At 39.7% G+C, this 27,106-nt stretch overlaps 1 protein-coding gene and 1 long non-coding RNA gene across 8 annotated transcripts in view; one reads left to right on the top strand and one right to left on the bottom strand.

The window, feature by feature from the left end:
• Positions 1-27,106, top strand: part of RAB3IP (RAB3A interacting protein) — a 132,456-nt gene that overhangs the window by 70,680 nt on the left and 34,670 nt on the right. The window contains exon 1 of one of the 4 annotated variants that reach the window (XM_045789596.2): positions 19,304-19,500. The exons of 1 other annotated variant lie outside the window; for it this stretch is intronic. Coding sequence is in view for 1 of the 3 variants with exons in the window: in XM_045789595.2 (XP_045645551.2) it covers positions 20,371-20,381 (11 nt within the window). In the remaining 2 variants the exon portion in view is untranslated. Of the gene's footprint in view, positions 1-19,303; positions 19,501-19,932; positions 20,382-25,111; positions 26,642-27,106 lie in introns of those variants that run through there. 2 more of the 4 variants (XM_045789595.2, XM_045789597.2) reach the window with 2 other exon arrangements.
• LOC123787136 (uncharacterized) lies at positions 124-19,266 on the bottom strand. Of its 4 annotated transcripts, none has more exons than XR_015727190.1 (5): positions 14,388-19,266; positions 10,237-10,403; positions 7,895-8,024; positions 4,810-5,618; positions 124-1,290 (listed from the first exon to the last, which is right to left on the bottom strand). It is a non-coding gene; the product is annotated as an uncharacterized LOC123787136 (long non-coding RNA). The 4 variants fall into 4 exon arrangements; XR_015727192.1 differs by having other exon boundaries at positions 4,810-4,975; positions 14,388-19,262; XR_015727191.1 differs by lacking the exon at positions 10,237-10,403.

Here is a 27,106-nt window from a genome sequence, read left to right as displayed (position 1 = left end):
ATATTGACTTCCCCTAGGATTTTGATGTATGGTTGTGTTCAGGATAAAGATTTAAAATTAAAAATGTTTGGGTGTGTGTGCACTTTTCATTCGAAGTGAAAGTATATGTTGATGCACAGAATATGTTTTTAATACATTTATTATTTACAAATATGAGTCACAGGCATCTGAAAGCAAGCCTATTCAAGCCTATTGAGAATAGGGATACGTGGCATTTAAATAGGACAAAGGAGGATGACGGCTTGATCTGTCGGAATCCCTGTCACTGTTCTAGGTCAGTGACTTCTAAGAAAACCGTTTATAAATCTCTGCAATATTTCTCACACATTCAATGGTTTTCTTTGTTTTTGCACATTCAATGTTGACAAAAAAAACCCTTTATGTTAGTGTCTAATGTTACTTAATTTTGTTTTTGATGTAAAATGTAACTTTTTTCCCTTCACATTTTATACTTCGCTGATGTGAAAATATATTGTGTTTTTCAAGCCCGCTTCACACCTATAGCCAGGGATCCTTTTTTAGGTTTAAACAGTATTTATGTTACGTTTTTATAATTGGTATAATTTTTCTGTTTTCTCATCAGTAAATGGGAGATCACGGCAGGGTAGGCATAGAGTCACAGGGTTGTAATAAGTTTAAATGATTTAATACATTTAATGACAGCAACCACTGCCATTACTTGAGTATTTTCTCTGTAGCAGGTATCACTTTGAGTGCTTTGCATGTATTACTACACTTACTCTTCCCTAGAACTCTGTGTGGTAAGTCCTCTTATTACCACCTCCTCCCTGTTTTTTACACACGAGGCACCGGGCATTGGAGTAATGTTACCTGGTTACAATGTGGCAAATGGCAAAGCTGGGGTTCACATTCAGGCAGGTGGGCTTCAGAGCCTGTCCCCTTACCCACTACGCTAGCCTGCCTTTCAGGTAAGCTAGTACCCCAAAGAACCAGCCTGTGGCTAGGTAGGAATTTTTATAAACATTGAAAAGTATAATCCAGAGCGTGAAATGAATGTTTTTATGTTACTAATGCTCGGTGTAGTCTGGCGAGGGCATCTCCAATACTTGACAGCTGCTGCTGTAGTACATTTTCAGGTCCCTTGCTTGCTTGTTTTCTGAATGCCTTTAGACATCTGACTTCAGGTAGGAGCACGTTAGTGGAAAGATCTGACGTTTAGAATCAGAAGGCATTTGACTCTTCTAGCTGCGTGGTCTCGAGCAAGCTGCATGCCTTGCTGAACTCTGTTCTTCTTATCCGTGAAGATGACAATAACATCTGCTTCAGCTCCTACGACAGGAGGCATGAAATGATTAAATATTCAAGCACAAAGGAAGACGCTCAGGGAAGTGAGACAATGAGTCCCGAATGTGACACACAGTGCCCAGGACTGACAGCGTCGTCTTTGCTGTCTCCCTGGCTCCGAGTTTTGCCAGTTCTTGATGAAGACGGATATTAGTATCAGGATCTCACTGAGTATCACTGTTTTGTTGCTTATATACTTATGTCTTGAATGCTCTCTATAGAAAATTGTATATTATTCTAATTCTATAATCCACATAATAATTCTTAGTGGATCTTTTTGCTATTTTTATCAATACTGAACATACAGAGCTTTTTAACATACAACTACACGTTTCTAATTTGTGACATTAGTAAAAATTCTGGTGTGCAAATGATATAAACAATTTGTGTAATACAAAATACAATTAGTTAGCCATATATGGAAAATAGCTAAGCCTCTCTAGAGATCAAAGAAATGCAAAACAAAAGACATCATGTTTCGCATATGAATAAATTCTGTGCTGGCGAGGGTCATATTTATTATTGATGGGTATATAAACTGGATAAAAGCCTGTTGGAAGGCTTTTTATAACATATAACAAGAATCTTAAATATGTTCATGTATTTTAAGATAATTTGTTTCTGGAATCTAGCTTCGAGAAATAACATGAAGCACAGAAAAAGCTTTTAGTATAAGGTATTCATTGTGGCATTATTTATAAGAAGTGGGGAACAACCTAAATGCCCTATAAGCCGCGAATAGTTAAGTGAACAGGATGTTCTTTACATAATGGATTACTGTGCAGTTATTTAAAATTACGCTTATAAATACTTTATAATGACATGGAGAAATACATGTAATGTAAGTTAAGTGAAAAGCAAGAATGATATAGAATGAGCCCAACTAAGTGAAAAATAAGTTATAAAAAATACAAATATCTGGAACTAAATATACAGAATGCTAATAATAGTTACTACTGAGGTAATGATTATGAATGATTTGTTTTCCTACTTTTCACTTTTCTATATTTTTCAATTTTTGTTCACAATGAGTGCGTGCTATTTTACAATATTAAAACCCAGAGCAAACGCTGCGTGAGTGAGGATTTCGTTGCTAGACTGGGCAGCAGTATCCGCTCCAGTAGGATTCTTCAACAATGCAGAGTCCTTCCCTGTGCTCACTGTTACCGCTGCTCTCCAGGGGTTTTGTGGGAATTAAATATTCTACTATGGGTAACTGTGGCCAGGATAGATTGCTACCTGGTGAGACACTGCTATAGAAAATTTAAATTTCAAGACCTTACACAGGACATGGGAAAGGCACTGTGAAAGGATTTTTTTTACATTTTCAAAGAAGTCACAAGCGTCCTTAACTAGCTGAATTTCTCAGGCGTTCTATAGCCTGCAACCTCTCAGGCATATTTCTTTCTGTGTGATGTGAGGATATGTTTGTACGGACTGGCACCTTTATCAGAAGCACACCAAGAAAGAAAAAATGAATTTTAATTCACTCAGTTGCTTTTTAAAAAGTTTCACCACTTATCTGGTGGTGAGAAGTAGGGTCCTGGCTTAGCCAGAACAATCCTGGTCTACACCTGTGGTCCTGGCATAATTATTAATTCTGCCCTCGTTTTCTCTCAGAATTGCTCTGCTTCAGAGAATAAGTTACATGGTCACCCTAGCGATTTCAGATATGGGGAGAGGGGAGGAAAGAGTGGCACCATCTGGATGCTGACTCTTGAGTAGTGGGGGTGTGTGGGAGGGACAGTTGGCTCCTGACAGCCAGCCCGCGGGAGAAGGAGCAGCAGCAGCGCTCGAAGGGACAGAAAGTAGCCCACTTGCCAATAAACACTGGCCCACGGGCTGTATCACTTAGTCTAATTAGCTGCATATCTATGACTTGATAGTGATTTTGATTCTGACAGCATTGGCTCTTCTTGAAAGTGGACCAGAAAATCTGTCCGGTTGATTTAAGACACCAAAGGAACACCTGTCCCAGGATTCTTTTCTGTCAGCCTACCCTGGTGCCTGGCATTTCCACCTTTAGAGTTGTAATGAAATGTCAGCAAAATCATTCAAATGATCATCCAGAGAGAACAGTGCAAAAGAACAGGGAAAACAGGACAATTAAGGAATTGGAAGGATCTTTATACCAACTCTGCTCTTCCCAGCAGAATAACCCTGAGCAAAGGACTCTACTGCTCTGAGGTTCAGTCTCTGCAGCAGTAAAAAGAGGGGAATAAACTGGCCCTGCCTATTCCTTGGGGTAGGAGTGTGACCAAAATGATAGTGTATATGAAAATGCTATGCTAACACAAAAGCACTCTGCAAATATGAGGCTATTAGAACCATGAAGTTTTTAAAATAAAGTAACACATTAGCTTGAGCTAACAGCATCACTTTGGAATGCAGTGAGCAAGTCCTGGGGGGAAAAACCACAAATTGGGCAAATTTTGATGGGTGGCAGCAGGGAGGAGCAGCCTGGCTGATCATCTGAACCATCTGGAGAGGGTTTTGGGCGGGTGGGGTGGGGAAGATTGGTGGGCTTCATCCCAAGAGCCTGAGATTCAGTTGACTAGACACACAGCCCAGAGGAAGCAGGATGGGGGTGGGGAAGCTGCTAAGCAAGATGCAGAAGGGAGCAGACAGGGCTATAAAGAGAGTGAGGGGGGAAGAAAATAATAGAACTCTGTTGCTTTGACAAGTTTTTTTCAGAGCTAGCCTTGCTAGGAAACTAAGGGCTAAAATTAATTTTTGTAATTTTTGGTTATATTCCCTCCCAACCCACTCCCCCCTCCCAGTTCTAGAATATAAACTCCATGTGGGTGGGGATTTTTGTCCCTTTGCTTCACCGCTGAATCGCAAGCACTTAGAACACTTCCTGGCACATGGTACCAGGATAATAGAAATTGCACAGAGGAGTATTTGCCTGTGTCAACTGTTTTCCCCACCCGTGGCTGTAATTTAAAGTTGGCTAATTTTGTTGTTGCAGTTCTGAAGCTACTGAAAGGAGGGCTGTCAGACCAGGTTTTGGGTGAGGGCCTTGCTCCAGGCCATGAAATGGTAGCTCTCACTCGTGGTAATTGCTACTTCCACCACCAACCTAAATTCTTTATCGTGGTAATTGCTACTTCCACCACCAACCTAAATTCTTTGTTGTTGACTTGTCACCTTCTGCTGTTACATCTTATTTATGTTCTTCTTCTCAAACACTAGGGCTACCCTACCGAAAACAGAATTCTTTTTAAAGTTGAGTTTAGTTGGTTACAGTAGTCCCCCCTTATCTGCAGGGGAGACATTCCAAAACCCCCAGGGATGCCTGGGATCACAGGTGGTACTCGACCTTATTCACACTCTTTCTTCCTATATATACTTACTTATGATAAAGTTTAATTTATAAATTAGGTACAGAAGAGATTAAAAATAATAACCTAGTAATTAAATAGAACAAGAATAATATGCGGTAATAAATGTTCTGTGAATGTGGTCTCTCTCTCTCAGAATATCTGATTGTGGTGTACTCACCCTTCTTGTGATGACGTGAGATGATACAATGCCAACACGATGACATGAAGTGAGGTGAAGGATGTCGGCACTGTGACGTAGCGTTACTCTACCAATGACCTTCTGACAACATGTCAGAAGGAAGATCGTCAGTCCAGACCATCATTGACCATGGGTAACTGAAGCCCTGGAAATTGAAATCACAGATAAGGGGAGTTGTCCCTTACAAATAAACTTTATCATAGGTATGTATTCATAGGGAAAAAAACATAGTATATATAGCATTTGGTGTTATCTGTGGTTTTAGGTATCCTCTGGGGATCCTGAACGTATCTCTCACGGATAAAGGGGGACTACGGTATAGCTTCAATATTTAGTTTGCTGTGATCTTAGTCTGGGTCCTCTAAGACAAGAGAATCAGAGGCAAGGATGAAAGTGTGGCCATTTTACTTGGAAAATGCTAGCCAAAGATGGTGAGGGTGAAGAAACAATAGAAATTAGGTAAAAATGATGCAAACAATGGCATGTGATGTGTCACCACACCGGCCAGAGTTTCCTAACAGGCCTGGCAAAGATATGGCAGGTGCTTGGCAGGTCTGTTGCTTGGTATGCATGACTCCTCTGAAAACGCTGCAAGAAAAAGCCGTCCTTCAGAGTAGTCCTCTGTAAGAAGGTAGTGGGGGCGATTTTTCTGCTGAGATCGCTTCTGTCTCTCATTTCCCATTGGCCAATGTTCACCCCATTGGGAGGGAACTCCTTATATTTTCAGCTCTTGGCAGTCACTCAGGAAGCGAGTTCCCATGCTCCAAGGTGTGGCATTTCATCCAAATCTAGAGACAAGTTGATGTGATAAGGCTTAGTGTGTGGGGAGTAAGGGCTAGGCAGGACCAGGGTTCCCACTTGAATTCCAGGCATTTCAGGAGTTCAGCAAAGGCAATGATTGTGTTAAGGATACAATAGGGGTGTCAGGGCTGCCTTCAGCAAGAAGAAGCAGTGGAGGAAATCTGAGAAGGTGCACAAAGATTGCATCCAATACACTTGATTTGCAAAATGGAAATTTTGTAAAAACGGAATCGTACATGTTGTTCTAATACTTGTTTTATTTTAAAAAGTCATAGCCAAAAAATATAAATAAATAAAAAGTCATTGTAATTTGTTCACCTGAAATTATCAGCTTTTGTCAATTACGAAGCCATTTTTGGCCATCAGTATGTTGTGATCATTCTTTTAAACAAATGCCTACGATTCAAGACAATGCATATGCCGTAATTTATTTTGCCATTTCCCTTATTGATGGACATTCACGTTGTTCCCAATTTTCCACATTACAGTAATTATCCTTAAGCACCATGTATGAGTCTCTCTGGAGGACATATTTAGGGTGCTAAAAATAATTTGAAGAGAAAGATCTTGTTTAAAATCAGCCACCACACTCGTCTGGAGCTTTACTGATCTGATCCTTGTGACCGCACTAATTATGCCCTATTGCATTTTGCCCAGGGTCAGGCAGTTCTGAGGTTATGTCCCTGACTGCAATCTGCTGGCTTTTCAATTGGAGGTCTGCAACATCAATACAGCATGCTACCCTCCTGGGAGGCTCCTAACTCAGAGAGATTACTTTCCATTTTTGCATGTGTTCAAAGCCTTTCCATTTGAGCATTTTGTCAGTGAATAAGTGTCTTAAAGAAATAAAGAAATGAAATTCTATGCATTCTGACTTGCCCAGTCTGGGTTTCGCAAGCCCCATCATCTAGGGAGATGTAATTAGTCAGGCAATGGCGTCTGGGTGAGAACTTGGACCAGACTGTGCATTCCCTGACCAGGGGTTTGAAGTGTTCATTGATAAGAAAAACACCACATGGCAAATTTTACATATCTTCTATCTCAGGTTTCAGGCATATGTTGGAGGAAAATTCTTTTGCCTTATGTTTTTATCTTGTTAATGTTTTGACATCTTGACAGTTTTGAAGGTAATGACCCCTTATGGGGAACAACAGGGACTCCATCTGCTTTTTCTTTTTTTCAGGCAGCTCATCCCATCAGTCTCCAGCCCACCGCGACAACCTCTGACGATCACTCTGGTATCCGTTCTTACTTATCCTGCAGTGGTCAACTATGGCATTTCTCAAATCTGCAATTTTTCTGACTGTAATAAACCCATCACTGTACTTTAAAAGTCAAATAACCCCCTCAGACAATAGATTTAATTATACTATAGGATACAAAATATTCTTTATTCTAGTGCCCTTTTGATTTCTTTCTCAGAGAATCTTAATAACATGGACCTGTTATAAAACATAAATCAAATTTTACATAAAACTATTTAAAAAATCGATCAGACCAAATAGAAAAGACAAAATTATTAGTGTAACTTAGCCCTTAAAAGTGGTTGACTAGTAATGTTGAGTGAACCAAAGAAAGCTTCTACAATCTTAAAAAAACAAACCTGGCCCCTGAATTTAGAACCAAAACAGTATGTTTTTATTTTATATGATGCCATTTAATATTTTAATGCACACATCTTATGCCACTTTATTGATTATTTATCATATTAAGCCTGGAGAATTAGTTGATAATTTCAGGTGAACAAATTACAACCACTAGTTTTTAGTTATAATAATTTAATTATGGAATATATTTCGTGATTCTTAGTCATAAAATAATTTCCTAAATTATGGAATATGCCTTCTAGATTCAGTGATTTCTAAGATCAGGAAATACCTACCACCTATCACATTTCTGATCAGCATGAGTTCACACTCTACCAGCTCAGGCTAGAAAGCATGACATTTCCATTTGCTTGTACAGAAGACATTTCTTCTACAATTTCTACGTAGTACGTGTTTTGAAATGTTGAAAATCATTTATTGACCCCCATAATGACCTTTGTGCATCTTCAAGTTTCCAGAGACCCCAGGTTGGTAGCCATTTTCTTAGGCAGCTATTTTCTTATCATTTCCTAGATGGTACTAATGTTGTGAAACTTGTACTCTGCCTAATACTCTTCTTATAGTGGCCTTTAAAAGGCAATTTAATAATTGTTATTTGATTCTGAGTCAGTGGCAGAAAACAACAGAGAATGATGGGAGAGAGGGTAGGTACTTACTTCCATAGTTCCTTGTGTGGTGAGTCACCACAGGCTGGTTGCATCTCCTGTCAGAAGGTGAGAGCTCCGGTCAGGCAGCGCTCTCCATTCAGCCTTCTTCCTATTCCTGGTTCAAGTAACTTCCTCCTTCCTTAAACAAATAGTTTAATGAGGCCTTTAAGGATGTACATTTGGTTTGTTTCTAGTATTGTATTAAGAACAATGCTGCAGTGAATAACTTCATATATGTCATTTTTCCCTTGATTAGGGATCAAAGGATTATTGGGAGTTGGGGCACTAAACGGAGTAAGTTGGAAAGATAGGAAGTGAGAGGAGAGCAAATAGAATGATAGAATTAAGATCATGAAGTTATTGATAATGACAAGGTCTAGAGCAGGACTACGGGGTGAGTGACTGAGGTATGGTGAGAACAATAGGTTCAACAAACAGGTTGATTGGAGGCGTTCAAAAAACTGAAAGACTATGGTGTTGGAAGGATCACCTACAATATTTATTAAAATCACCAAGAATTAAGACTAAAGAGAGAGATTACCAGACTGTAGCTAATCTCATTGAGAAACAAGAGCAAATACCTAAGTATCAATGGAGGACAGCAAAAATGAACATTATTAGGTGAACTAATCTGATAGCAAGGGCTTTAAAGCTGGGGAATTTTAGTGAGTGGGATGAGAAAAGTCTGAAAGTGACAACGAGAGCAAAGAGGTGGCCTACCCCACCTGAGGCCCAGGTATATGACCGTGGGAGAAAACCAGTCACTATATATGAGACGGTCGCAGGGGAAGCAGTATCCTCAGGGAAGAACTAGGTTTCCAGAGCAACGAGGTGAATGAAATGCTCAGAGAAGAAGTTGAGGATACAGGGAATTTGGTTGATGATGCCTGAATTCCAGAGGGTACAACGGAAGGATTTCATTTAACTACACAATGTTCACAAGCAGAACTTCTGCTGTAATTTTGCCAGTTATCTTCTTTTTGCCTGAAGTTCATCTTTTAGTTGTTTTCTTAAGAAAGGCCAATAGGAACAATGGTACCTGGGTTTTTGCATATTAAAAACTCTTTGTTTCTCGTCTTTATACTTGAAAGACAGTTTGGTTAGACTTAAAGTCTTTGTGTCCACTTTCTATATTTAAGTATCTTATATATGTTGCTCCGATGTCTTCTTATAATGTACATTACTATATAGAAATGAAAGACCAGCCTGACAATTTCCCTTTATAAGTTACTTGATTATCTGCAAACTTCCCCAAAGGATTATTTTTTTTCTTTGTAGTCAGCATGGTGAATGTCATTGGTAAAATGTCCTTGGATGATAATACAGTTTTTCAATAGAAGAGTTGTCTTTTAATTGAGCAAAGTTTTCTTCAATCATATCTTTAAATGTTTATTTTCTTCCATTATGGTTTTCTATATCTATTATTTTGTTTCGAATCTTTTTGACTGTCATTTTATTTTGCTTGTTGTTCTCACTTCTTTTCTCTATATTGTTATCTTAAGTTTCTTTTCTCTTACCTTCCTTTTAATTTTGTCTTTATTTCTTTGAAGGTTTTGCTTTTTTTCTACTGCCTCTCTTCTGAATTATTCTATCTTGAGGTTTGCCATAATCTTCCTTGAATTCCTGCATTTCTGCTTTATGTTTTTGTTTGTTTTCTTTTCATAGAGGTGATTGACTCATTTATTTGTCTTTTATTTTAAAGGTTTTATTTATGTATGTATTTATTTATTTTAGAGAGAGAGAAAGAGAGTGCACAAGCTGGGGGGAGGGGCAGGAAGGGAAAGAATCTCAAACTGACTTCCCGCTGAGCGAGATCCCATGACCTGAGCCGAAATCAAGAGTCAGTCACTTAACCAACTGAGACACCGAGGCACCCCAGGGAAAGATAGCTTTCAAAAAAAATTATGTCATAGTGACATTTTACTGGTAAAGTATGCTTCCCATGTTAAGTTTTACTCCTTTCCCCCCAGATTTTTGTGTATAGTTTCTTTATGTTGGTGCTGTGTACTTCCTTTCTTATTTCTTATCAGCAAATGAAATGTGTTTTCCTGGACTAACGATTTGTAAGAGTTTCCAGTATAGGTGCGAGGAAGCTCATTTTCACTAGGTATGGGCTCTCTTCTCCTGCCACATGAACAGATTGCCTCTGCAAATATGGCTTACCTGTGTGATTTTTAAAATTTATTTTAGGAGGAGAGGGGCAGAGGGAGAGAGAGAATCCTCAAGCAGACTCCTCACTAAGTGCGGGAACCTAATATAGGGCTCAATCCCAGTGTGGCCTGCCCCAGGTTCCACACCCCTTTTTGTAAAACAAAGGATAAAATTTCTTCAGCTCAGGGTCTGTTCCTTACCTGTATGTGTTACACTTTTGCTAGCAGTGTCAGCTGGGTCTTCTTGCTGTTGAGATCCATCCGTATGTTTTTTTCTGTCTACTTTCTCCCACATAATTCCTACCCAACTTTAGCTGTTTTTGGCAACTCCTATATATGTTTCAGAGTCTGGGTGGTATACTAGTATCCTAGTTTGCAAAAGAAGAAAAAAACAGTTTGTGGATTTGGGGGAGAGGGGTGTAGGTTGTGTTTATAATCCTTGTAGCTCTTACATGACTTCCAAAAGTAGAAAGAGAAAATACTAATATAGCTAGTCATGTTCATACCAAAAGTTCTAATTCCTTAGAATAGTGATATCTACATTTTATGGATAATCAGAAACATCTCTCTAATGATATTCAAAATGAGGGATTTTTAGGATAGCATTGAAAGAGTCCTTCAAAATTAGTCAACTGTTAATAAAATGTGCAAAAGCCTACCAAAACTAGGGATGACTCATGTCTCTTGGCTAGGCCTTGCTAAAGTCTCAGAATTATGATAGGCTGGAAATTTCAAGACCCCAAGAGACAGACCAATTAAGGGTTTATATTATTCATTTACCCTGTATAAAATACCATGCTAGGCAGTATTCAGATATCTCCATACTACTTCCAGTTTGCCTCAAGGTCAGATTCTACAATGATCTGAATTGTTCGGGTACTGAGCTGGCATTGCTGGCACTGAATTGGGGACAGAAGTCCATTCCTTGCAGCCAAAAGTGCCTGCTTGTCTGGCAAGATTTATTTCACATGGGGATGATGTCAGAGTATTTCTGGTCCTGAAAAATATTTACCTAAAGCAGAAACTCACTGATTCATTTTTTTATGACAATGACAATATAGTTAGGTATGTGACCGAACAATTCTTGAGATGTCTGGACTGTATTCAAGCAGCGTACGGTTATTTCTATTCCAAATTGTTGTTACTGAGAGCTGCCATCAGCTTGGAGTGCAGTAGTTTCAGAAAGAGAGCATGTAGACAGGAATTCAGCACAATTTTGTGATTCATAGGCCACTTCTCAAATTCTAATTAAATTGTGTCTTTTTTGATAGTATAGTTCCTTTTCAGGTCTGTGAAATTAAATTCTTCTTGTCACCAAGCTGCACAGATAGAAGGGTTACTTGGTAATTCAAACACATCTTGAGGTTGGCGTGCCAAAAGCAGCTGCAGTATGGTTCATATTCATCAAAGCATGTGTTTTTGGAAATCTGGACTTTATGCCTACCAAAATAGTACAGCAGCTCCTCAAAATCTATAATTCCATTAAGCCCAGTTGCCACGAGCTCAATTCACATGCCTGGTTTGAGCTTGAGCTCTCATTTCCTGAAACAAAAGCCCTTCCCTTCCCCTACGGTTTCAAGCTCAGTGTATTCAGGTGTTTCATCAGATCAGCAAGAAAGCACAATCTCTCCCCCCGCACGTTGAGTTAAGTTGGGCCTCTGAGAGCCCTTTCAATTCCCCAAAGTCCTTGACCTCAAAACACCTCTTTAACTAGTGCCCATAGTCTAGCCTGAATGCATTAAAACAAACCCAACTGTACACACTGCTCTGTCTTCGTCCAGCCTGCTGGTGGTTAAGGGCACAGGCGTAAAACATACTGACAACCATGACAGCCTCCATTCTTACACCAGGAAAAGAATCTCGGGCAGCTCAGGTCACAAACTTCCTGATGAAGGATGTGAGGAACATCAGACCCCTCTTTTGTCTTGAGTTAGGATTGAAGCATTCCCTCCCACCGCACTTCACTGCAGATAGCCCACCTAGACAAAACACCCATGCTTATGCCAAACTTCCCAAATTCCTTGCTGGCAGAGAGAGCCCCTGAAAGCTTTCTGTGTTCTAGCCAGCCAGGGTCAATTAGGTCACCTGCTGCATACCGCTGCTTTATAACATTCCATTCCATACATTTGGGAGGTGGGTTGTGCATCTTAAATTTAAAATAAAAATAAATACGTTTACTTTGTTAAGTGTGTGTGTATCACAGTGGTTTTCAAACTTTTTTTTTTTGTTATCTGGAAATTCACTATGTAAAGGAAATAAAGAACAGCTAGCTGTAGTAAAGGGGGACAGAGAATAAAAATGCATTCCCCTGCCTTAAGGCCTGTATGAAGCCCCTTTCAATGCATAGTCAATGTGTGTGAATAGTGCATAAGTATATGAAAAGGAGATATATTCTTATTCTCTGTCACATCTATTTATATAAATTTATAAACATATATATAATCTACCTTATTAATTATGTTACTTAGGGCTTTTCTATCCTTATTATTTTTTACCACTTGATCTGTTCTGCATGAGAGGTAAATTCATCATGTTTCCTGTTGATTCCTCCTTGAAACTTCTGTAGTTTTTTCTTTATGAATTTAAATGCTATGCAATTTGGTATATAGATATTTATAAGTGTGAGATCTTAATTTTGTATCTCATGCTTTATTGTTAAAACTGTCTGTCTATGTCTCATTTAATGCTTTTCCCTTGAATTAAGTTTTGTTTGAGGTAGTTTTGATGTTGGCTTCATTTGCTTAGTATAATTTCTCTCTCCTATTTTCATTCTAAAGCACTTTGCTTTCGTTATCTTATGTATATGGCATATAGTTGGGATTTGATTTGATATTCTGAGAAAAATTTTCAACTAATTGGGAAAATTAATCTTTTTATATTTATCGAAATGAAAGCTATGTTCTACTTTAGTCCACCTATCATTTTTTTGGTTATACTTTTAGTTTATATTACTTGTTTAACTTTTTGTCACTATACGGCCTCTATACTCTTTTGTATGCATGTTTTTGAGTTTGGAAAGCATGTATTTCTGTTCCAGTGGGTATCTTAATAACTTTATATCTGTATTTTTAGATACTATTCAAAGCAATAAGCAATATATTTCCTCTACCTCCTCTCCCATTCCCTAATTATATTATTTTTTTTTTTTTGTAGCGTTCACCTTATTTCTTTTCTCTCTCAACTTCTTTTGGCTGTTTCCTTGCTACATTGTCAGGATCTATAATTTACTCTCTGTTCTATGACCATAATTGTAACACTTGTTTTAGATTTAATTCTACAGTTAAATGAATTCAATGATCACTGCCAGTTGTTTTTTTGTGGGTTTTTTGTTTGGTTTGATTTGGTTTGGTCCTAAATTCATCTCTTGTTTGGCTGAAGTTAATTCTCTACTCCTGTCCTACAAAAGGCCTCATGAAAACCATATTGCTTACTTGTTCAAAAATATCGTATATTACATTTGTATTTAAATAAGCTTCTCTGGGGGCGCCCAGGTTGCTCAGTCGGTTAAGCATCCAACTCTTGATTTTGGCTCTATGTTTGGTTAAAATTTTCTTTTGCTTAATGGCAGGTTTTAAAATTTTTTATTTTTTATTTTTTTAAATATTATTTAATTGAGAGAGAGAATAAGAGAGTGCGTGAGAGAGAGGAAGGTCAGAGGGAAAAGTAGACCCCTACTGAGTGGGGAGCCTGATGCAGGACTCAAATCTGTGACTCTGGGATCTTGACCTGAGCCAAAGGAAGTCACTTACCTGACGGAGCCACTCAGGCACCCAATGGCAAGTTTTTTAAATGAAAATTTTAATTTGGCATTTCCCCCCCCCCCATTCCCTTCTTTTTTCTTTTGGTATCATTGCATGCTGGTTCCTTTTTGATTGGTTACTCATCTTTGAAGAAGAGGTTTTCCAAGTTTTCTAAGATACGCTATGTGCAGAAAGTTTGTGCTGAGGAGGGGCTTGGATCATGTTCCAGCCTAACAGAAATCCTTATGATACAAAGGTCGTGCATGACTACCTTTAATTTCTCCCTCTAAGAGACTGGCAGTTGCAGGACTGCTCAATTGCACTTTTTTTCCCATCTCATCTCACCAACAGAATGCTTCCCGCATATATGGTATGCTTGAACATCCCTCTCTCAACTGTGCCTTCCCTCCTTCTCTTTTATAATAAATCAGGTTGACTGGAGGCACTGCTGCTAACCCATAGACTTGATCCCCTTATTTCAAATGCAGGATTGTTGGTTTTGCCCCTAAGGTAAGTCACTTACTTGTGTAAAAGTGTGCTTTGTTGATATTTTCTGACATCTATAGTCATGGACATTTTATCTGATTGGTTAAGCCTGGGTCACATGCTCACCCTTGAAGAGGCAGAATTCGGTTCCACTTGAATCATGTGGACTGAACATGGTGAAAGGGTACTTCTCCAAATAAAATCACTGTGCTGATTTCAAAAAGGTATAATGGATGCTAAACATGAAAGAGAGAGAGAGAGGGAGAAAGAGAGAGGATATTTAATCACTTGTTGCATTAAACAAATTCACCCTTTGAAATATTTCTCCTTTCCTTATTTATTACGGTATTGGCACTCGTTATCTCATAGTAGCTTCCTATCTAATCTTCTTGCCTCCCATTCCCCCTCGAGTACATTCTAGGCATTGCCACCACATTACTCTTCTTAAAGCACCGTTTTCATCATTTCACCCTTCAACCCAAAATCTTTTAGGAACTCTCTTCTGACTCCCAAATGCCACATTCCTCAGTTTGGCATTTATAATCTCCCAGGGTCTGGCTGCCACATATCTATCCAGGTACTATCTACCTGTACTTGTTCCACGTGCCCCTAATCTGCAGGGCTCCCCATCACTGAGCACATTGCGAGCAAATGCCTTTGCTGTATTTTTATGTTCTTCCCCATCACCATTTCTCTCCTCCTAAGTCTGATCTCAGATGATGAGCCAGAGATTGCTAGTTATCTCTAATATCTGTTTTTTTCTTTGGTTATTAGAACTATTGATTTTTTGCTGGGCACATCACTACTCAATAGAAATGACATGTTTCAACATTACTTATAGTTAAGTTCTGACCAATAAGGGGTAAGTGCAGTGACATATACAAGTTCTGCAAGTGTTTTTTTTTTAAGACTTACTCATTTATTATAGAGAGACAAAGAGTGAGTGGGGGGAGGGGCAGAGGGAGACAGAATCTTCAAGCAGACTCCTCGGTGAGTGTGGAGTCTGACGCAGGGCTTAATCCCAAGACCTATAAGATCATGACCTGAGCTGAAACCAAGAGTCAGACGCTTAACTGACTGAGCCACCCAGGTGCCCCTGCAAGTGTTCTTAAATATTTAAGAGGGATGTGTCCTTTTCTGCGCCTATATCTTTTCTGCTGGCTGGAAATAAGGATGTGATGGTTGAAGCTTGAGCAGCCATTATGGATCATAAGGTAGAAACAGCACGTTCAGAACGGTAAATCCACATGGTAAAGAGACCCTGTGTCTGCGTTGATCAGAGAGCTACCATACCAGCCCTCAACTGTCTCTACTTATATAAGAGAAATCATTTTATTTTGTGTAAGCTACTGCTATTTTGAGTTTTTAACTTCTATAGAAACTAACCCCTCCATTATACATTGTTTAGGATAATTTTCTGGTAGCTAACGATAGCAATCCCTTCAAAATCTAAGCAGAATGGGGAATTCTTTTAAGAATACAAGGATTTGTCACAGAACCTATGGGTAGGAATGAAGGAAGCCTCAGGAATAGACTGTAATCTGGGACTCTGGGGAAGCCACAAAGTCTTCTCATTGTGTCTCACCCCTCCTTCTCTTCTTACTGCAGATAATTTATGTACCTGGCAGAGCAAAGCTATAAATACATGTTTAATAGATGGCAATTTGGTTGTCTGTGAGATAATATGGACCTGAAGCCAATTACCAAAACTTTTCCTTTATGTATGTAGCTTGTTAAAGTGACTCTTTTGAAGAGAACCATACTTTTTAGAGTCTAAGCTGTTCTGTTAACCTTTTCTCTCAGCCTTCCAAATTTGTGCAGTTGTTTATTCCAACATCAGAAAAAGGGCCTGAAATGCAGAGTTGTCCATAACTGATCTAATAAAAGACACTTCAGAGACAGTTCTGTTTTTGTACAGGAGTTGCAAAAGCAAATTTTTATGGGAATGTAAACACTGGCTTAGAAATAATTATTTTGTTAGATAAGGAAACGATAGATTATTTTTGGTTTATTTTTCCCTGTAACCAGCTTTTTTTTTTTCTTTTGTTTTTGTCTTTTGTGTTTTGCATTGTTATTATTTATTGTCTGGGTTCCTGCTTTTACCTAGTTTTTTGCCCTTGAGGATTTCTTATGTTCTTGTCAGCTTATTGAAATGTTTGATGAGATGTTTTATATATTTTACCTAGCACTTTGAGTTGCTTTTGGTGGGACAACCAGTCATTCTCTGGTCTGTCATACTACTGGACATGAAGTCCAGTATGCTTTTTAGAGTTTTAACTTGATTTGTTTGTAAGATATTACCGTGTATTCTGAAGACCTAGGCCCTAACTTTGGTAGCCCAAGTTCCCTATCTTTAAGAGGAAGACTAACTACTCTTCTACCTATGTCCAATTGTTCTCTGTAAAAGACTCATGAGATAATTAGTGTGAAGTCAGTTTGAAACTGGAAAGTACCCTGTAAATTTTCTGGACTTGTAAACAAAAGAGGCAAACAAGCAATAAAAAAATTATAACTAAGGATAACAACCTTAGAATGACTTGTTCAATTTAAAATTTCTAGATATTTGTAATCATCGCGTCAGATATGGATAGGAAAGTCTTAGGATTCCTTTAAAAAATACGATATTATTTTATATGTTGTCTTTGACATTAATTGCATAATTTACTTCTTAATGAAAGAGAAAGAAGGCAAATTTGAGCACACTACAAAATCTATCATCATGTTTTTAAAGTTTGTGAAGGGTCTGTCCCTTTAATATATGGGTGAGCAATCTAACCTAAGATGCTTACAACATTTTATATACTTTGCAGGCTGAGATTCTGAGTGTCTCACACTTCATAACATATTTTGGTCTCTGTGCTGCAAAGACAATGAAATGTTATTATAGGTAACCACTCATATTGCTCTTCGCATTCTCAAACTGTGCTCACAGGTTAAGCATGTGAGAGGAAACACCTCTAAGTACATTCCAAAGAGACTCTTGGATGCTAGGTGATTTGCAAATGGACCAGCCTGGGACTCAGGCATAAGGTTACCACTTACTATTTCCTGTAGATGTTCCATGTCTTAACTTCTACATAAAACATATCATAGGGCCTGTCCTCTAAATATTTATTTATTTATTTATTTATTTATTTATTTATTTATTATTTTATTTATTTGACAGAGAGAGAGAGAAAAAAAGCCCAAGCAGGGAGAGTGGCAAGCAGAGGGAGAGGGAGAAGCAGGCTCCCCACAGAGCAGGGAGCCAGATGCTGGACTCGATCCCAGGACTCTGGGATCATGACCTGAGCTAAAGGCAGAAGCTTAACCAACTGACCACCCAGGTGCCCAACCTCTAAACATTTATATACCAAGACAGTACATCTGCATGTATGTCATTTACTCATTTGCATATATTGAGCCAGTCCTACTACATGTCATACTTGTTCTCAAGAAGCTCATAGTAATTAGGAAAATAGACAAAACTACAATTATCATTCCATGTGATAAGTGCTAGAAAGAGACAAGGTCCTATGGGAGCACAGTTAAGAGCACCTAACCCATACTGTGATGGGATAGGGTTGGGTGGCAAGCAATAAGGAAGAGCTCACAACAGAATTGATGCTTAGACTGAATAATGAAGGATAAGCAGGAATTAGGTAAAGAAAAGGAGGAGGGTCAGGACTTAAGCAAAAGGAGCATATGTAAACATATGTATGAGAGAGTATGACAAGACTGGAGAACCCAAGTAGTCTGCTGTATGCTGAGTTTATTTATTCTACCTAGTTACTGTTATGCCTGTCTCTCTTGCTATGTTCCAGTTCTTGGGGTGGAGATTGTGTGTAATGGTTTCTTTGTCCCCATGTAAGCACAGAGATGGAGCACAGTAAATGATGGATAATAGTATTCATTCAGGACATGGCATTAATGACAGGGGGTAAGGGAGAATAGTTGGGAGTCCATTGATGGAGGAAGGTTATCTAGTGACAGTGAATAGGAAATGGGATAGATTTAAGAATTACTTGGGAATTAGAATGGATAAGACTTGCTATTTTGGCGATGGGGTATAAGAGAGTAAGTAATGACTTTACAGGTTTCTGTTTGGATTATAGGTGCCCAGTAACAGTAATAATGTTATTAATAACAGCTGATATTCATTAGGCAGTCTGCATCATGCAGTACACTGTTCTACATGTATTAGACCATTTAATCTCTCAACGACTCTGTGAAGTAGATATGCTTATTATCACTACTTACATGAGGCAATTGGAACTATTAGAGATCAACTTGCCCAGAGTCACCCAGCTAGCCACAGCGATTTCAATCCCAGGAATTCTGATTCCTGTAGTCATACACATAATGTACTCTTCTTCACCGCCTCTAACAAATGTGATCAATATTTAGAATGATGGTTCTATTCAATGTCACATAAATTGCATGTCTGCTACTATACATAGAGACACATAAGGTGATCGCCTCTTTTTGATCTGATTTTGGGAGCTCGGTTCTGTATTTTTCACTTTTCCTACCTGGAGAACCTTAAGTGGGGTGGAAGTCTGATTTAAAAAAGTTGACTCAAAAGATGAGAGAAGGCGGGTACAGAAAGGACATTCTCGAATACTCCAGGCGCTGCTCAAATGATGGAATCTGGCTCTATCAGGCTTCCTCTGCTCCCATCCCCAGTCACACACACTACGCGCACACGTTGTAAGATATATATGTACGTCAAGTTTCAGGTTGGTTCTAGCAGTCCTTAACTCACATCGAAGGTTCATTATCCGACTCCTGGACAGTCCGACACGAAGTTAACTCAAGGCCTCCTGTCGAGCCCAGGGAGGCACGGTCCAGCGAGGCGAGTGCTCTGTTCCCAGGGCAACCGCCCGCGGAGGCACCTGGGGCACGCTCCCCGGCACCTGCGAAGAGTCCCGCCTGGCGCCAGGGGGCGCGGGAGCGCGTCGGCTCCTCCCGCCCCACGCCGGCCCCACGCCAGCCCCACGCCAGCCCCGCCCCTGGCCCCGCCCCGCCCCCGGCCCGCCTTCTCTCCTTCGGGCCAGGCCGCTCCCGGCTCTCTGCCCCGCTCCCCGCGCAGGCGCAGTCCCGCGCTCCCTCGGCGGCTCCCAGCGCAGTTCGCCCACTGCGGCTGAGTGTAGCGGCGTCGGCCGGCCGTCTTCTTTCTCCTCTCGCTGCTTCTGGGCGCGCTCCGTCCAGCGCTAAGAGCGCCCCTGAGCGCGGACAGTGACCGCGGTGATTTCGTCAGGTGAGTGCAGCCGCGGGAGGGAGAGGCCCCAGGCGCGGAGCACCGCCCCCCTCGGCGCTCGCGCGCCCGCCTCCCTCCCGCGAGCCGGCCTGGAGGGGCAGCCGTGGCAGGTGCAGGTGCGGGCGCAGCGCGTGGGGACCCGGCCCAGCAGCCCCGGTCCGGCAAGCGCGCTCCCCCGGCTCCCGGCTCGGCACGCGGGCTTTAGGACCCCTGGAGGAGGAGGCGGCGGCGGCGGGAGGGCTCGGCGCCTCGGGGTGTCTGGGGCCGCTGGGGCGTCGGGCGGCGGCGGCGGCGGCGGCGGCGGCTCCTCCCCCGTCCCCCGGACGCGGGCGCGTTACTCATTAACTGCGCGGTCCCGAGCGCCCGCGGCTGTGAACCCGAATCCCGGTTACCTGTCGGCGGGGCGCGCGCAGCTCGGAGCGGGGCGGGGGGGGGGGGCCGAGGTTGCGGAGTTGGGGGGTGGTTCTAAGAGAGTTCCCGAACAAGTGTGGAGCCCGGCTCTGCGCGGGACCTGGAGTGGGGTGAAGCAGTAGGCATGGATCTGCGGTCTTAGTAAAGGACAAGCGAGGTTCCATGCCGAGGCGTAGAGGTCACCCTCGGCAGGTTTCGGCGAAACTTGGGGGGCCAGAGCAAGCGCCCGGAGTCGCGCCTTAGGTGGCGGCGCATTTCGGCCAGACTCTTGTTTCGGGGGAGTTGAGACGAGCTGCACCGACGTAATTGTAATTACACTGCCCTTCCAGCGTTGACAACTCTCTCCGACCGCCCGGGGACCAGCAAGCTCTTACGGACTCCAGAAGTGATGATGTTAGGTGGAATCCGCATTACGTGAAGAGTTGCTAGTTGTTATGGGATTAAGAAAACAAATCTATAATGGCTAAAGGGTAAGGTCTTGAAAATTCAGAATGCTGAGTTCATACTGACCCCTAAGAAGCAATTTAGTTTCGTGGAAATACAGCATATTCCGAGGCTACCTGTTTCACACTCCACGGTGTTTCCCCCTCCAACTCCTTCCTTGAGGAAAAAAAGCCGTGTAATCTTTTGCCGTGGAATGATTACATAATTGGAGGAGACCGATAAGCGAATTAAAACAAAACTTCTATTGTAAATCGATTGAAAGACCCAGTTTCTGTTCATTAACCTCCTTCTTATTTTGTTGTTCATACGGTTTTTTAAAACGGTGAATGACAGATCAAGGAGGAAAGAGGCAGAATAGATGTGTAGACCGATCATAGTAAATATTTGATACTGTTAAATATTCCACCAGTTTTATGGGGCCTTGTTCTGTTAACATTTGTTATTTATTTACTAGTCCTGTGCATTTTGATGGAACTTTTCTTGTTTGGACAGACATTGAATCCCAACTATGGTTTATGTGATCTAATCCTAAAGCCGTTGTGGAATTTACAGAAGTTAGTTTAGCAGTTCTACAATTTCACTACAATAGTGTATTTCTTATTATATATATTTATAACAGTAAATTTAGATATTAGTCCATATGTTTATTAACCAAAGCGGACACTTGAATGTAACTTCTCCCTATGTGTTTGACAAACAATTCAACTGTGGTATTGAATACCTCTTACCTTTTCCTGGGATGGATATTTGCTGTTTGGCTACTTGTGGGTTTTCTAATTGGATACACTTGTACTTTTTGAATTAGTATAGTTATGCATATGCTCCCTTTAGTATTTTTTTCTTCTAATTGTCTCTAAACCCTCAGTTCCCCACAACACATACACAGACGTCCCACAAATAATTTTTACAATGGAAGATTTCTTAGAAATCTCAATTTTTAATAAGGCAGAGCAAAAACTTGTAGGTGACCGTAGTTTTGCTTGTATTGTAGTTAGTTCACCTTTTTTCTTTCCTGAGCAGGACTGACTGAACCAATTAGTTACCTAGTGATATAAAAAATTATTAATCAGTTTTAAAGTTTTAGCTCCATTACTTACTGCGCATGTGACCTTGAAGTAAACCGTTTAACCTCTCGGAGCTTATTTTTTCCATTTGTAAAAGTGGATAGAGTATTAGGGCAAACCACGTGACTGCCAGTTTTCAACTGTTTTTAGCATGGTTAAACTAATATGAACATCTTAATGGTGGGATGAGAATTAAATTATATATTCCGTGTGAGATGTGGGGGGTAGGGGAAAGAACAAATATTAGCTTGGTAGTGGGCCATACACTGTGTTGCTCTAGGTACTTTGACCCCTTTGGTCCTCAGGACATTCCTGGGATATAGGTGGTATTACCACATCTTACAGATTAGGAAATTGAGGCTCAGAGAGGTAAAATAACTTGCCTCTGATTACTTAGTTGTCAGTGGTCGTATAGATGATTAATGGCAGAGCCAAGCCAGGATTGAAAACTGAATGTGGCTGCCCAAAGTGGAACTCGTCACACGCTTGCTCCTTCCATTCCTGTCCACATCTTCTGTAGAGGAACTTTGTAATTAAGGAGACAGCAGATGAAAGGTGTTATTGTCATTTGTATTTCTGGTTAAAAGTATCCAGATTTTCTGGTGATGGTGGTACCGCTCTTGCTACTCTTACTTTTGAGCTTATCGCTTACCACGTGTCAGGTTCTGCTGTAAGCACTATACCAACTCATTTACTCTGACAGTGACTTAGGAGTTAGCTAATGCTTTATCCCATTTTATAGTTGAGAAGATTGAGACACTGAAAGGTTATTAGCTTGCTTTAAGATGGCACAGCTAATCAAGCGACAGGACCAGATGAGAAAAGTCAGGCAGCTTGTCTTTGATGTCCATGCTCTTCACCACGACACTCCCCTGCTTCATGTGTAGGTTATGCTGAATTGTTTTTAATTGAGTTTTTACGAGATACTTAATATTAGTATAATAACTAATTCTTTATGTGTCACCAGAGATTTTTAAATCAAATATTCATTGAGCATCTACTCTGCGAGTCACAGTGGAGGGTTGAAGGAAAGTATTCATGGAGTCTGGAAGGCAGGCCTTATAATCCTTCCTGTATCTTTTATAAGGTTCTCAAAATTTAGAAGGCATGTTTCACATATATGTGTTGTAATTTTAATGCATGCCAAATAAGACAGAGCATTAGAATAGTTGGGAGAGTGGGGAGGAAGGCTGAGTCGTGGATGGAGATACCGTGTGTTGAGGTAATGAGGGAAAGCTTTCAGGATATTCTGAGGGAGTGCACTTTTTCAAGTGTAAAGCTTTGTCTTAGAGTTTTGGTTAAGGTGTAGTTCATTAAAGGATAGTAAGTTGGTTACTAAATTAATTACTTAAACACACTTGGATATTTTAAAAACAAAATATCTGAGTTTTTGAAAACTCCTTGCTAGCTAATTCCTCCTTTACTATTCTCCCTAGCTTTGCCAGGTAGTACTTTTTTTTCCCCCTCTCTTTTATGCTTTCAGAGTACTGAGTACATGCCTGTCTTTTGGTATTTATTAGTCTTGGTATTCATAGTGTATTGTAAATGTTTGTTGACAGTGAGTTCTCTTCCCCTAGTGCCCATGTGCTTTGAAGTCAGGGCATACGTAAGTCATCCTGACCCCCATTTTATAGCTTTAGCACCGGGCCTGGAACCCCGTAGGTACTGGGCTGTGTTTGGTGATGGGTTCAGTGGAAGAATGTTAGGATGTATTGAAATTCATCTAGCAGTAGTAATGGAAATGTGTTCTGAGTAAGAACTGTGGGGACTAATGGAAGGAAGAGAGGGATATACTTCCAGCAGCTAGCATTAACTTGCTATCTCTATTTTTTCCCTTCTGCTTTCCCTTTCAACTTACAACTAAATGAGGTAGTTTCATAAGCTTAAATTCTACCTAGTCATGGTTAGAAAAAGTGAAAAAAGTAATCTTGATATATCTCAGAATATCGACAAAAGAAAATTAGATAGCTATAGCCGTTAGCTGAGATTACTTAGATCAGAGGAAAAGAATGGAAAATTTTGAAATAGTTCAAGTTTGCGGGGGATTCGTGTCTTGTAGTTAAAAACGTATTTGTAAACATAAGCATTAACGGAAGTCGATAGAATTCTACATATATGAATCGACAGTCTGGTATAAAGAAACTCTGCAAGAATGTGAAGTACCTTAGAAGCTTAAAAGAGCATACAGATGATAGCTTAGAACTAATTAAATAAGTGAATTGTAATTTGATGTGTCTAGATAGCAGTATTGAGTATTTGTTTGGGAGCACCTGGTTGACAGATCAGGGTAAAATATAAAAAAACAACCAAAATAAATTCAGAAAACAATAAGTAAAAGTGCATTAATTTCCTGCTAGGAAGAGGGTTATATTTGAACTCTATACCTCAGGAAAAAAAACATGCTTTCCCTTTTCTTCCCTTTTATTGTCAGATAAATAAGGATCTGTTCTGGGGTAAGACAGACCCCTTAGTATCTTGTGATTTTCACTTTTGTGTGTTCCTTCTTAGATTTTTACAGAGAGCACACGTTTGTATTGTGCTTTGCAATCTATGCAACATTTTTACACTGATGGACAAGCCATTTGATTTTGTCAGATAGAGGCAGGGGAGATAATACCACCCATTATAGATGTTGAAACTGAGGCCCAGAGGAATTAAGTGACTTGTAAAACCTGAACTAGAAAGGTTTTCTGAACCACTTAGATAAAATGCTCAGGATTCCCCAAACTTTTTAAAAACTCAGTTTCTCTAGTCTTGTTATTCTCTCAAGGTACTTAACTGTTTCACCTTTATTTTTGAAACAGAGGAAGCCTGGAATCACTCTATCTACTCTTTCTGCTTTGCTATTCATTTTCTCTAAAGACTCTGACTGTTTATTTATCCAATCAGTATACACCTCAGTGCTTACTGAATGATGACATATATTCTTCTATATGCAAAATAAGGAGACTTACATTATTAAGAAAAAGAAACTTGGAAAACATTTTTTTATATTTCTGTTCTAAGGATTTGTAGTTAAATATAATATTAATAAGCCAGTTGCTAAGTTCTGAGCATTTTCTGAAAATCCTTAATCTGCAGTGAGTAGCATCTCTGAATATGTCATGTTGTGCATTTGCGTCCCGTAGAATTAGTAAATGGAACTGAATTTGTGGCCTGTTTTAGTAAGAGTGGGAAGATTGTGTAGCTTGATTGACCATCTGACTAATTTTTCCTCTCGGTTATTTATTGAATTTACACTTATAGAATGCTTCTTAAAATATAAATCTGATTTTTTTGGTTGTTGTTAATACCAAAATGTTTGGGAAGCCAACTTTAAAATTATAGTGATTGTTAATGAGAAAATGATTGATATATATAAATAACACATACATACTTTTTTGGGTTTTTTTCTTATTTATATAGTATTTGAATTAATTTGAAAGCTGTCAAATGGAGAATTTCAAATAAAATAAGTGGATGCAAAAAGGTGATGAACCTCAAAGTTCCTGTCATTTAGCCCAGGAGTCAGCAAGAAGGGTCAGTCCTGCCACATCTACTTCTCCCCTTCTTGTATTATTTTGAGCCAATTCCAGGCATTGTAAACTTTCATCTGTAAATATTTGTTTTTTTTTTTTTTTTAAAGATTTTATTTATTTATTTGACAGAGATAGAGACAGCCAGCGAGAGAGGGAACACAAGCAGGGGGAGTGGGAGAGGAAGAAGCAGGCTCATAGCGGAGGAGCCTGATGTGGGGCTCGATCCCATAACGCCGGGATCACGCCCTGAGCTGAAGGCAGGCGCTTAACCGCTGTGCCACCCAGGTGCCCCTCAGTGTGTTTTTTTAAACAATGAAGGGCAGTTAGTTACAATACTGTTACAGACTTTAAAAAACTAACAATAATTCCTTAGTATCAAATGTCCACAGTTTCACATAAGCATAAGACCACAATAAAAAAAAATCAAGATTCTGTTTATTTTTACTTATATGCTCCCCCCCCCCCCCGCCAAGTTCTATAGGCTGAGTAAGTATTTTAAATTCCACATAGCAGGTGAATAGAGGAGGAAATGATGTTAGCAAAGAGAATATAGGAGAAAAGAATAAAACACAAAGCTATAGTGAATGCTCATTTCAGTAGCCGTGCGTTAGAGAAACTTTAGTTTTGACTTTCTGGAAGTAAGACAAGGGTTCAGAGATTAAACAGTACTCTGTTTAGAATGTTCACTCACTCATAGGTCGTTGAGTGAGACCTGCCCTAGAGAGCCTCTATCTTGACCTACCCTTTATCTGAATCCTGCCTCTACCCCTCCCAGTCAGTTTTCCCTTTGAAGTGATTCTCGGATGTAGTGGAGTCAGGTGACAGAATCAGATGCACCAGGGTTAGAATCTTAGCTGTTATTTATTGACCATTTGGCCTGAACAAAATTAATTATTCTCTTTGAGCCTGTTTCTTTTTCTGTAAAAAAAAAAAATCCATTCAAAGGGATGCTGTGAGGAATAAGTAGAATATTGTATATTATGTATAAGTGTGTATGTCATACATACAGAACGTGTATGTATGTATAAATATCGATGACACTATTCTGAATGTTTTTCGTGTGTGTGTATATGTATGCCTCCATCCCTTCCGGTCTCAAAGTATGACCTTGACATTAGGCGATACCTTTATAACCTCTTGGCTAGACTGTTGCAATAACTCTTAACCAATTGCCTCTAGTCTCTTCTCTCTAAAGTCCTTATTGCCTTGGGAGTCATTTTTTTCTAATGACTACATCACAGTTACCTGCACTTGCTAAAATGCAGATCTGACCATCTCTTCAGGATAAACTACAAGCAGTATTTTCCATGTTAAATGAAGCTTTTAATAATCTGTCACATATTTGCTTCTCCAGCCTGATTTTCTGTCACTCTGTCCTTTGTTAGTTTCATTTGTGCCAAACCATTTTTCCTGACTGTCCTGTTAAATGCCCTGCCTTGTCCACCTATTGGATTCCTACTCAGCATTTAAAATCTAACATATTTTTCTTCTCCTTGAAACATTTCCTTACCCCCCTCCCTTCTCCCCACAGCCCTCAGGGTAATCATTTAGCGGCTCACAACAGGCTGCGAGCCATCTCTTCAGTCCGTTTTCATAGCTCAGTCCATTTTCATAACGCCATTCTTAGAACTTGGTGCCAGGATTTGCCCTGAGGAGATGAAGCTGGCGATCATTCTTCCATTCTAAATAGAAGAAACACAATTGGTAAAAAATTTTATTAAATGCACTAATACTGTATATGGATAAAATGTGTTTAATATGTTTTAAATGTTTATGGTTTTTAAGGAAGTGAATTAATTGTTGGAATTTATAACACTTTAATTCATTATACACTGTTGAAATAGCAATCTAATTTTTAATGACAGAAGCTGTTTCTTCCAGAACTTGTGCTAAATTAAGAAGTCATTTGGGAATTAATAAAAGCATCTGGACCTTCTTTCCTGCCTTCCATCCTCCAGCAGTCTGTCAATAAATTGAAAGAGGAAAATAATACATATGTAGACATCTATGTCTGTTATATACAGTGTGTATATATATGCAGTATTATATATAGGTGCTTGCTTTGTTGAGGAAGAACATTTAGAAGAATAGGCCTATAATTTTAGCAATATTTTTAAACCAAAATACCATTTTTTTTTCTCTTTGATGATGATGATAATGTTTGTGCTG

The sequence above is a fragment of the Ursus americanus genome, chromosome 17, assembly GCF_024610735.1.
Source record: "Ursus americanus isolate L20-20 chromosome 17, mUrsAme1.1.p, whole genome shotgun sequence".
In the NCBI taxonomy this organism is placed as follows: domain Eukaryota; kingdom Metazoa; phylum Chordata; class Mammalia; order Carnivora; family Ursidae; genus Ursus; species Ursus americanus.
Note: the sequence above shows the minus strand (reverse complement) of the source record. Positions and strands in the feature narration are given on the sequence as shown.